The sequence below is a fragment of the Lampetra fluviatilis genome, chromosome 11 (assembly GCF_964198595.1).
Source record: "Lampetra fluviatilis chromosome 11, kcLamFluv1.1, whole genome shotgun sequence".
In the NCBI taxonomy this organism is placed as follows: domain Eukaryota; kingdom Metazoa; phylum Chordata; class Hyperoartia; order Petromyzontiformes; family Petromyzontidae; genus Lampetra; species Lampetra fluviatilis.
Window position 1 is genome coordinate 10,243,204 of NC_136285.1, and position 12,723 is coordinate 10,255,926.

A 12,723-nucleotide genomic window follows, 5' to 3' on the forward strand; every position below is an offset into this window, starting at 1 on the left:
GACGTGTGGTGTACACACACAGCGCGAGTTTAATATAATGAGCTATTGACCAAGCAAAATGTTTCCAAGTGAGTTGCTACTGGGATTTGAGCTCTCATTGCACATGAGGGCTTCACATTGAGCAGGATGGACTACGTTCGACACTGTTAGCTATCCGTGCCATAAAACCCAGGGCCGCATTTCCTCCTGAGCATTTTGTTAGCATTAGATTTACAGCGTTTCCCTTTTTTTAATCCCAGCATTACAGCCGACGTGACAACCACGGTATTTCAGGCAGCTCCCTTTGGAAATGTTGAAGCAGAATGTGTGCCTCTCAGCATCCCCCGCAGAGAGTGCAAGAGTGCAGCTCATCTGCTGACTCGACAATCCATCAGACATGGCCGCCAAGCATTAATCTTTTGAGTGGATGTGAAGGGGTTAGGGTTAGGGCAGCCAGTCACCACTGCCTCAAAATGATAGGGTGCTTAAAGTAAAAAGCATTGGATGTTTAATATCGACCCATTCCAAGTGCCCTTTGTAGCGGTGGCCTCGTCGTATTCTCTGTGGGAGGGTAGGAAAAAAATCGGATGTCTCTATGCATTTTTCGTGTGTTTTTGGCTATTCACATTTTTTTGTTAAAGCACACAAACGGTGCAATTGCTGCACATCCGTAAAAGTACTGAGCAACTGTGAAAAAGAGCTTCATAGCTCATCAGATTCCTCCAATCTAAAAAAAGATTGTGATTCAATAAATATTCTGATACTGTAAATGGTGTATAATGGGATATTACCGTGGTGTAATGGTGAGCAGACTGCGCTTGCAATCCAGAGGCCGCCAGTTCGATCTCCCAGCGTGGCAGTTTAAACGATGGGGTAATTTTCTTGAATTCCCCTGCCTCTGTGCACCCAGCAATAGAAATGAGTCGCACAGTCGGCCGCTGCGTGGTTGGGGTTAAGTGCGGGTACTCCAACCTATTTCAAGACATCTGGATAGTACTGAAAAATTGGACAAAATATCCTCTAGAGCAGTGGTTCCCAAACTGTGGTCCACGCATCACAGGTTGGCCCACAACCCACAACGTCGAGCGAAGTGGTCCGTGGAACTGTCGCAGAAACCACGATTTAGAGCGTTATTGGTGCACGATAATCCGGGAAATTTTTTTTGAGCGTTGACAATAAACCCACCGGTTCCAGAAAGGTTGAGAACCATAGCCGGTGGGTGCATCTGGCAGTCAGAATCGGAACGAGAATATTTCTTTATATTGGAGGAATCCGATGAGCTATAAAGCTTTTTTTCACAGTTGTTCGGAAAGGGGCGGCTAATAACGTTACAACAACAAACGATACAAAAACACGATAGCAGTGCAAAGTCTAAGAAAGGCAAAAAATTACCCAAAAACATTCAAATGAAACTAAACCATCCCCATCCCACCAGACAAAGCCCACTGAGGTATTAACTTATTTTTCAGAAGCGGCCTGGCTATCACAAATAACAGCTCAACAAAGTGGCTTATCATGTGGAAAATATCTAAATAATCTCATTATAATGTCAATAATATCAGTCATCTCAGTCAGTCAACCCATGGCACCTGGGTCTGTCCCGTGACCTCCTGCCAGCAGCGGGTCTTCGACACTTCACGTGATGGCCTCAAAGTGCACCTGGCCTGGCACAGGCGCCGCTGTGACGTCACCGTCGTTTGATGGCGAATGGCGACTGTTGTTGTTGAGTGTTGAGGGTATTTTCTAGAGGGCCTCTCCAGAGCTTCCTCTGGCAGAGGCTCGTCCACCAGCAGTTGCGTTATCGAGCAATTTCAGGGCTGCGCCTTGATACAACTTTGCGAGGATTATACACCATCTTCTTGGTTCTTTCGGTAAAGTCCTTTTTCCTCTAACCCAGCTTAAATATACGCTGCCAAGCCTGGTGGTGTTCATTCAGACACTGTTTTTCCGAGAGACCTGTTCTTCACCTGAGGACGGCTGCTTGCGTTGTGGCCGAAACGTCGTGAGAATTGTATTTTATTATGTTTTATTATTTTATTATTTCCCTTCTACGTTACTTTACCGAAAGAACCAAGAAGATGAATCCCTGCTGTCACGAAAGCTTTAAATCGAGATTATACACCACTTTAAAGCTTATAAAACTGCAATTCTAAATTAACGCAAATCAAGCAACTCCATTGTTGGACTTTGTATGCAGCCACTTAAACGTGCAAAGCGGTGTTGCCAATGGGGTTGAGTTTTGTCGCAATAAATAACATTTGTTAGCAGTTTAATTGCTGGAGCATCCAATTAACTTGTAATCCACGTTCGTCTGCAAGGCTGCCAGAATTCCTCTCATTAAAAGCAGTCTCTCTTGTTTGCGGAAGCGTGAAGGCCAATTAACGAAAAGAGTTACAATCAACGCGTTGAATTATTATAAACTTGTAACATGCATGAAAACAGGTTTTAATGTTCTCTGCTCATTTTTACATTTTAGGTAAGTGTCTGGTAACTTTGATAGGAACAAGATTCTAAAAACATTTTTACATTTCTTTAGAGTCGTGTTTGAGGAAATGTAATTTTATTTGGATATGTGCTATGACCTATTAGGCTTCTGGAGCTTTTGATGAATGGAGTCAACTCTCACATTTGTTTTACAGCCAGAGAATACAACATCCAATTTATTTTGACAGTGCCATTAAATGCTCAAATATTTAGTACAAAACTCAGCGAAACTTTTTGTTACATCCAAAAATAGAGGCCCTATAATGGCAGTATCACGATTTGCTATCGCGCGGCCAATGGTGTCGTTCTATTTTCTCATCACAATAATATTAACCAGGAATGCTACCGTGGTGAATTGGTTCGCACACCGGACTTGTAATCGGGCGAGGTGTAGGTTTGATTAAATCGCCCCCCCCCACCTCTGTCTACCCAGCTGTGTAAATGTGTTCACCGCATTTAGACGATAGGCAGGTGGCATGTGGTGGGGTAAAGTTTGTTGGCTCTCCCGCCTGTTAATGCGCAGCGATGTGTTTATTTTCACCACTCTATCAAATGTCCAATGCTTGCACTGGTTTAATGGTTAGCACGCCGGACTTGCAATCTCCAGGTTCACTGGTTCATTCTCCCGGCTCGGCAGTTGAACCAATGGACAGCTTTCTCCAATCCTACCCATGCATCATCCGTGCACCCAGCAGTATAAATGGGTCCACCACAAGTTAGCCGATCGGCAAGTTGCACACGGTGGGGTAAAGTGATTGTAACTACCATCGCTTCCAGCATTTTTGACCAGTGTGGAAGAGTAGGCCAAATGCCACATAGAGAGGCTCTCTATAAATTTCGATTTAAAGCTTTCGTGACTGCAGGGATTCATCTTCTTGGTTCTTTCGGTAAAGTCACGTAGAAGGGAAATAATAAAATAATAAAAATTCAAGATAATAAAATACAACTCTCACGACGTTTCAGCCACAACGCAAGCAGCCGAAACGTCGTGAGAATTGTATTTTATTATGTTTTATTTGTATTATTTTATTATTTCCCTTCTACGTGACTTTACCGAAAGAACCAAGAAGAGGCTCTTTATAACTTTCTCTCGTGGGGGCCCTTCTGCCAGCTTCGGCATGAGCAAGCAATTGCTGGCCTGCACCTTTATCTTTTTACCTTTTAATCACATAAATAATGGATGTCATTGACCTCATGGCACACGTTCTCTTCTGGGAGCTTGTCACCACTTGTTAACTGATCTTCACTCGTCCACGCACACTTTCATTCTGTCAGATATAAAAGCTGTATCACTTCATAATTGCTGATGTCTGTTGATTTGCTCATTCACTTGTCTTGGTTGGCATAGCTATCTTTCCAAATCTATTCGTCGCCACGATGACAAGCTGACCGTGCTCAACACGCTTTAAATTGTTCAATATAATCGCTCCGCGTTTTCATGGCCTGGCTTCCACTTGTGAAATTTCATAGCGGTCATTGTCTCAGAGCATTGACGTTAACACGTGTCCTTGCCTCATCGATAACGGTAGTGTATTGGTCTGCGCTACTTATACACGGCTACTACACACGTAGGCTTTCGCGACCAATATCATCCATACAGATTTTTTTTGGGTTAGATTTTTTGGGTTAGATTAGTTAGAAAAAAATAATAATTATAGAACGCGTAATATATTTACGCGATCTAAAGAAATATATATTTTATCATATATAAACCAAAAAAACTAATATATACATATGTACACTGACGCAGTTGCCAAGCATGTTTTTTCAACTTTAATGTCACGGCAGTTGCAGTTCTTGTCTTCCACGGGCTAATCCCGCTAACCAAAGGCATTCTTTACATTTTGCCGTGTGTGTGCATAATATGGGGAGCGGTAGTGCAACTGTTAGTGCACTTGGCTACGAACCTCATGACCCGGGTTCGATTCCTGCTCATGGCCAACACCAGCCTCAAATGAGTACCTGGTGCGGCAGCATCGCCACTAGGGAGACAAAGGCGGCCGGGCGTGGTGCCGTGCCGGCCTTCATAGGTGCTACTTACTAACAGCACTTGCCCCAACAGTCTGTTAAGGCTATACGCGGGATATTTGTCTTTGTGTGCGTAATAAATGCCCACGAATAGCACTATATGGCTATACATTCAGGATGTGATTTACGTGCTGGTGGAAATATTTTTCTTGAGCCTAGTGGAACCATGGCATGGCCATTTACCAGCAGGGCCATATAATGTGGTTTTGAGACCCCATGCTGTTATAGGTTTTGGAGGCCCACTTCATCCAAGGTCCCAGGCTACAACCCCGAAACCACTGCGTTAATATGGCCCTGTCTGCTGGGCTTTAATGGCCCTCCATGATTCTCGCTTGGTGTGCGATGCGTGCAGCCCAGATCATGGGAGAGATGAAGATCTCGCTGAAGAAGGAGATGAAGACCGATGGCGACCAGCTGGTCGTTGAGATCATCCAGTGCCGGAACATCACCTTCAAATTCAAGTCCCCTGATCACCTGCCAGGTATATGTGCGTGCTAACCTAAATTAAACGGTAAAGTATTTACTAACTTTTTTTTATTTTACCAGGTAAGGCCCACTGAGCAATATGGCTCTGTTTCAGAAGCAACCTGGCCACAAATAATAGCTCAACGAAGTGGCTTATCATCCTCACGGGAAAAACCAGGGAAAAATCCACGTGACCACGGGGAGAACATGCAAACTCTATATATACAGGTGTCAGGGTCGGGATCGAACCCACGACCTCCTGTATATCAGGCGAGGCAGTTAACATCTCGCCACCATGGAGAGATATTTTATTTACTAGGACATTGCCTTCAAGTTTGTGTCGTACTTCCTCGAGTGTCTTGCATAAAAGCCTGACCTTGCCACATGAAGTCACGTTTCCCTGCCTTTTACTGCTCCGTGTTTGCCTGGCTCTACCTCACCCAGACATCGCACGGCGATTCTGCCGTTTCAAACAATACACGTCGAGGTGAGCGACAGTCCGCAATGCATGATGGAAGAATACGGAGGTCACAATATTATGTGTGATATGTAACTTGCTGTGAGCCAACACGTGATACAAATTCTAACCACACGAGAGAACATGCGCATGCTGTCGATCCACCGCTGAATGAGCCCCCCCCCACCCGCACACGCGGTGTGGGTCATGGGGGGTTATTTTGACGTACTTCACCAATTAGCACGGTTGACTATGTACAGTGCCAGACGCGCTAATCGGAGGTGCGAGGGAAGGATAACAAACTGAACAGAAAAAGCAGTTCTAAAGAAATGGGTTTTCAATCTAGATGATTTAAAAGTGCCTAGCTCCAGTTGCTTCCTAATATTGTGAGGAAGAGCATTCCAGACAGCCGCAGAAGCGCATCTGAAAGCGCGCGATGAGGTGACCATCTTTGTTCGATGGCCAGCCAAAAGTCGTCGCTTGCGAGGATGACTGGAGTTCGCGTGATGATTTATGCTCCTTGACAAGATCAGCAAGGTAATTGTGGTTCATTTGTGGCAAGCACTTTGTGCGTAACGAGAGCCACCTTACAATGTATTCGTTTGGCCAACGGAAATCGATGCAGCTCGGCGAGCACTGGACGGATGAGCGGAGTTTGCGTGATGATGGTTTATTCTCCTTGGCGACTGTACCGAGGCGTCGCCGTTTCTCGACGTGTGCGCGCAGACCTGTACGTGAAGGTGTACGTCATCAACCTGGCATCGAAGAAGAAGCTCTTCAAGAAGAAGACGCGTGTTTGTCGTCACGACCGCGAGCCCATGTTCAACGAGACCTTCCGCTTCACCATCAACCCCCAGGGCCACTCGCTGCAGGTGTGCAGGGACCCACGCACCGGCGCCCCAGCTCCTTGAGCTGCTGCGTTTTCACCGCCGTTGGAAAGCTGGCCGGGTAGACCAGGAGTGACCCATTTAATAGACCTGTGATTACGCTTGTTGACCCAGTGAAGCGTCGCAGAGTCTCAGGAGCGTCCTGCCACGTTATCGCAGTCGGGGGCAATGTTGTGTTAACCCCAATAAGTTATTTGTAGCTGTCAATCAGCATTGGAATGTTTGGTCCATACCAGTTACATTGTACGGTGTGTTAGCTATGAGAGCAAAGCAGAGAACCTGGAGAAAACCCATGCAGAATGGTGGGAGAACATACAAACGCCACTCAGAAAGGCACCCGTGTCAGGAATGGAACCCAGGCCCTTCTTGTTGTAAAACACAAGTGTTCCTAATTTACCATCCTGCCACCCATGATTATCCCTCTTCACAATTCGGAGTTAAACTTAAAGCATTAATTTATTTATATTGTAGTGCAAGTAGAATATTCTAGTGGCAGTCGGGTTTATGCACCGGGTTATTCCAAGCCAAAATATTAATTTTTTTCCCCACCGGTTTTTTTTCCCTTCTAAAAATACCGCCCTGAAATTGAACTAAGCCAAGGACACCATTGACTACGTGTCATGCTTCCGCATAGATCCCACGATGTCACGACTGGTTCGTAGGTTAGCCCGGGTCACAAGCGGTGCAGCTCGTTGCGGATGAGCGAGCCGGTGAGCTCACTCTCCCGGCTCGCTTGGGAACTTTGCACTCCTGTCGGATTTCTGTATTTTGTTATAACATTCTGACCCGTCCCTACTGGACATCTGTGAAAACGACCTTTAGAGCTCATCGGATTCCTCCAGTATACATACATATTCTGATTCTGGACTTGGGCAGAGTCTCTGTGCGCCCGGTTCACGAACTCAGCCCTTGCCACTGGTTGCGGTGGGAACGCGGCATTTTGAGTTATGCCAATGGAGCCGTTGTGTGGGCAGCTCTAAACGTGCAAGCCCACAATTCACACCATTTCCTCATTTTTCCATCACACAACCCTACAGCCTTGAGCATACGTCAACTTCAATGCCATATATTTTGTACAAAATACAGAGTGGAAATTAAAATATTGGCTTGGCCTAACCCAGCACATATACTCTTACAACCACACGATATTTCACTACTTGCACCATAATGACATAAAATGACACGACATCTATTTCTCACTGCCATGGACTAATTATGAATCTGTAATGTTTTTTATTGTTTGTTCAGCTCTCTTGTAATGGCTTGACAAGTTGAAACGCTGTAGAAAAATTGTCCTTATTGTTGTTATTATTACATTGCAGAGTTCATTGTTTATCATAAATAGAGCAGCATGTAGGAGAATTAGCTTCATCAGAGCTGTAACATAGCTGTGGGTAGTGGCATTAAAAAAAATTCAATTTTGACTGATTTGGATAGGAAATTAGGGGGAGCTTTCCCTTAAGTTGGTTTATTCGTCTGACCACTGGTTTGCTGGAATTAGGAGTCTCATCGCATTATGGTGCACTCAATAAAGGTGCATAGGTAATTGAGCTTTTCACTTCTCCCTTACAAACCAACTATCTCGTACTTTCTTCGGCCGTATTAAACATAGGTATTCATGAATGTTAAATATGAATTTTTAATTCATCAACTAGGGATGCAATGAGAACATATGCAGAATCATCATATATTTTTTAGAGAAGTCATGACGATGCCTAAATACGAGGGCATTTCAAAAGAGTTGGTCCAGCAAATTTGCAAAATGTCTCACGTACATTAATCCTCCACCTACATTTGAATTTTAATCCGTTCACATTATTCGCAAAAGCAGGCCGTGGTGAAAAATTAACAGGGTAAATAATAATAATAGTTCAATTTGTAACGAGCGCAAATTTGCAGACGTAGTGGCCGCAACTCAGAGGCGCGGAGCCAAGCTCAGAGTCGCTCAAAAGCATGATTGTAGAGGTGAGTTTTTAAGTCTGTCTTGAAGGAGGCGATTGAGGTGATGCTGCGAATGTGCAGAGGGATATCGTTCCAGAATGTTGGGGCTGCCACTGAGAAGCGGCGCAAAGACGGCAACATGTTTCCAATTAAGCATTGCACACAGTGAGCGTTGACCACAGAACGGCCACTGCTGCACGATCAGACCTCTGACCCTGGCCGTCTGCCGCCACACACGGCAGATCCTGCTGGTGTCCAACGGCGGCAAGTTTGTGCGCAAGACGCTCATCGGAGAAGCGTACATCTGGCTGGACCAGGTGGATCTCAAGAAGAAGGCCATCGGCTGGTACAAGCTGCTGCTCAGCAACCTCGAGGCACACTGAGCGCATCCGCTCGTCGATGGCACGCACACAGCAACGTCTCTCCCGTCAGTGGGGTGATAAGGAAATGAATCAATGTATAACGGCACGGCCCGCGCGCCATGCCATCCGCTCACGGACACACGCTCACGCACGCAAGGCACACACGCAAAGGCGCGCTCGCAACGGGCACGCTCGCAACGGGCACGCGACAGAGCGGCGTCTCGCTCGGGCACCGGGAAAGCGGAAAGCGGTTCGAGAAGAGGGCCACGGCGATGTGGCTGCAAGTTGGCCGGTCTCCCCGACGAGGGCCGGGAGCCGAGGCGGACGGCAGCCCCACGGAAGGAGGAGGCGGTGAAACCGTGACGAGGTACCGGCGTTTGCCGACACCTTCCCCCCCTCCCCCGCCACCCTCGCCCCCCCCCCCCCCCGGTGGCGATGAAGCACGAGCAGCCAATCGCCCGTTTTGGAAAAATTGGAGACGAAGTCATGAATCATCGTCTGACGGCTGGGAATGGGAGTTTTTTCGAGAAGCAACTGCCGCAGCGCCCCGCCGCTGCCTGTGACCTTCATCGGTCGACGTCCGAGTTGTCGGTGGCCTTGACTTAGTTGGAGTCCAATGTGAATTTTGAGCCATAGCGGCACTGTGAACTTTGTACAGGAAACTTTGTGAATAATAACTGCACACTTATCCCGGCTCTCGGTGAACGGTGGTTTTCTTGAATTGCTGGAGTTGAGTGTTGGGGGGCGATGGGGGGGATGATAGGGATGGGAGGGATGGGTGGGTTTGGAGGGTGGGGTCCACGGGGGGAGTGGGGCAGGGGATGCCTGGGAGAAGGTGGAATGGACGCACAAATTTGTAGAGGATTTCTGAATAATGGCCCGCGTTAGGGATAATTCTATATACTGTTTATAGCATCGTGTTCCAAACTGTATTTGCATGCAGTGTGTTGAAAACAGGAGACCTCTGTACATTTAGTGTTCCGATTGCCCCCACTTGAACAATGTATAGAAATGTTGACCTCGATATTGTGGCATGGATACTTTGTAATTGTATGCATGCATGCTGGAGACGAAAGTTAACAAAAAATATGATTGCGTCAATCGATTTTGACTTTTGACGGAGGTTGGATGCTAGTTACACTGCAGTGTTTGCGTATACACATCAAAACTCAACGTGTGCTATTTGTAAATTTTATTTCGAATCCAATTAGACATTTTTCATGACATTGTGATGCATTGGTTTATTATTGCCAAATATACAAAGAGAATAGTTTACGTTGATAAACAACCATCGGGTGTGTGTGCAAAGAGGTGCTCAAAATACATTGGAATATCAGATTATCAGCAAGCTCCGACTACTGACAATACAACAACGATACAATGAGCAAGTGCATTGACTGCAATGATGATTACGTAAATGACTCAAGTGTTGGTGTGCGTTATATGAATATCCTGACGGTTAAAGTTTTTACCACCTCTCGTACAAGTTGCTTACTCGGATTTACAATGTCAGTGTATATTTTTCGTTTATTTAGGGTGGGAGGAAGGGGGGGGGGTAATTTAAAAGTAACGTTTCAAAAATACACATTTGTACATTACTCACGACCTCTTTGCAGAGGTGTGGACTCGAGTCATGTGACTTGGACTCGAGTCAGACTCGAGTCATGAATTTGATGACTTGCGACTCGACTTGGACTTGCATAACAATGACTTTGTCCCACCTATGAGATGTGGACTCGAGTCATGTGACTTGGACTCGAGTCAGACTCGAGTCATGAATTTGATGACTTGCGACTCGACTTGGACTTGCATAACAATGACTTTGTCCCACCTCTGCCTCTTTGTGAGGAATATGACTAAGAGTCACAAGAGCGATATCTGCCGGTTTGTTACTGGGCAGAAATTCCCTGGTTCTCATCCAAATCGATTGTTTTTGTTGTTGGGATTTAAAAAAATATATACTTACATCAACAAAGGCAATGGTGATTATTTTGTGAAAAAAAGCACCCAAGATATTGTTGGATAGCTGTACAAACAGAGGAATGTTTTCAGGAGGCATGTGTCTGCGAGATGGATGGGCAGTTTCCTTTTGGAGTAACAGCTGTCCCTGATTGACTAATTTAGAGCTGTGATGCATGGATACTGCTCGTTCTGTTCGTTGCCTTTTTCATTCCATCCCTGAAGCTTGAGGGCAATGACACCGCAGTTCAACGATAACCGTGTTTTGTTTGATTCGCTCGTTTCGTGTGAATAGTTGGAAGACGATCGCTTCTCGGACCTTTCACGGATGTTTGAAATGACGTTTTTTTTTTCTATCAAACTTTCTGTTCCCGTTGCGTGTGAGAACGACGCCATCGTCATATCTTAATTGTTATTGTAACTCATTTCGTTCGTCAAAAGCCTCCGAAACTGAGCTTACAGCAAATCGTATCCTGCCACAAATCACAACGTGACTTTTTTTTTCTCTTGTTTCCGGGAGATGTAATAAGAATGTAAGTAAATATCACAAGAATTCTGCGAGAGAACGTTATGAGTATGTATCGCGAGAATGTGCGTAGGAAGAATTGGCGAGGCGGCGTGGCATCACCGGCGTTGGCCTACAAAGGTGACGAGTTGATGACGTTTTGAAACCCACGATAGTTTTACCAAGACGTTAACTGCAATTGTCTTGAGACAGAGAATGAAGTCGGACTTTTAGGAATGGTCTTGTTTGTGAGTTGTGTTGAAACATTGTTGTTTTTTTACGTTTACATTGAATAATATGGTGTTTGCCTAACAAACCTGAATCATTCGTCAATGAAAGGAGCTGCGCGTGCCAGATTATTATTTACCGATATCAACTCAAACACGAATGCACACTGGCTTTTATGCAGGTCAATACATCCCAAGTTTTGACAATTTTATTATTTTCTCAGATTACTTATTTTCCCTTCCTCAAAATGCAGGCTACGTTAATACACGTCCATGACCCCCATTCTAGACATTTCTTGGAACCAATTTTTTTCGCTGCTCTTAAAAACGTATTCTGCACCGTTTCATGAAAGCATGCTTACATTTGGAATTCAAACCGACTGCTGCAATTACGACAAAATAGAGGCAACGATTATTTGTCATCATCACCGCTGTTCTACCCATGGCTGGACAATGCCCTCCCTGTGTCTGCGCAATCGCCTCATGGTGCGCGATGTCACAATGCATCCCCCGCAGTGGTCATCCTCCACTAATAAGGGTAATTTGTAAATTTATGAAGCGCCCTTAAACAATCGTTCTCAGGGCGCTATGCATGGAAAGGCGGAAATAGTTTAACATCAACCAAGGAAAGAAGAAGTGAGAAATATGTTCGAAAATATATCTAAAGAGAGAGAGAGACATTTTAAACAGGTACGTTTGTGGTCGAGATTTGAATATCTGCAAGTGTCTCGAAGTCCTGACATCGAAGGGCAATGAGTTCTACAGTTTAGGTGCCACGATTGCAAAGGCACCGTCCCCCCCCCCCCCCCAAGTGTGAAGCCTAGAGACTGTGGGACAGTGAATGCACAATCTGATGATCTTTTAATGATCTTGATGGAATAAATTGCTGAAGGTCATGAATGTAGAGAGGAGCAAGTCCATTTATAGGGCGTATATTCGCTCCTCTGGCTGACAACTCGCCAAATCCCACCTATTGTTTTCTTAATAGTCAATTAAATGCCCTCTAATTTCCATTCCCGATAAACCATGGCCGATACAATTTGTGGATTTTTTGTTGCATTAATTTGTATTATAATTTCGTGAAAAAAAAGACATTGCACAAGCAATAAAGACGCACTTTGGCATCACTCACGTCGACATCTGTTATTGAACTGATGAGGCACACGTTTATTTTTGCTCAACAAAAGACTGGCAATGTTGAAGGAAAATGGTTCTGGGTACTATATATAACCACATTGTAATTATAGAACCCAGTGCCGTATACTGAATCCACTGCAAAGCCTAATATGTGAAATTTTTATCCCATGGCTATCATCAGATCTCCTTTTCATCAGAATCCTTTTCATCAGAATCCGTTCATGGTCTGGCTCGAGGCAGCAGTGTAGTTCACAGGACTAGAAGATTATCGTTAGAACGATCCGCTGCAAAG

General features: G+C 45.1%; 1 protein-coding gene across 5 annotated transcripts in view; it reads left to right on the forward strand.

Moving 5' to 3' along the window:
- The window catches only part of PCLO (piccolo presynaptic cytomatrix protein), a 192,046-nt gene extending 182,694 nt beyond the window's left edge, over positions 1-9,352 (forward strand). For all 5 annotated transcript variants that reach the window (XM_078860930.1, XM_078860933.1, XM_078860932.1 and 2 more), the window contains 3 exons: positions 4,844-4,972; positions 6,140-6,285; positions 8,484-9,352. In XM_078860930.1, coding sequence (XP_078717056.1) covers positions 4,844-4,972; positions 6,140-6,285; positions 8,484-8,624 — 416 coding nt within the window. In that variant the 3' untranslated portion in view covers positions 8,625-9,352. The remainder of the gene's footprint in view (positions 1-4,843; positions 4,973-6,139; positions 6,286-8,483) is intronic.
- The last annotated feature ends 3,371 nt before the right edge of the window (positions 9,353-12,723 follow it).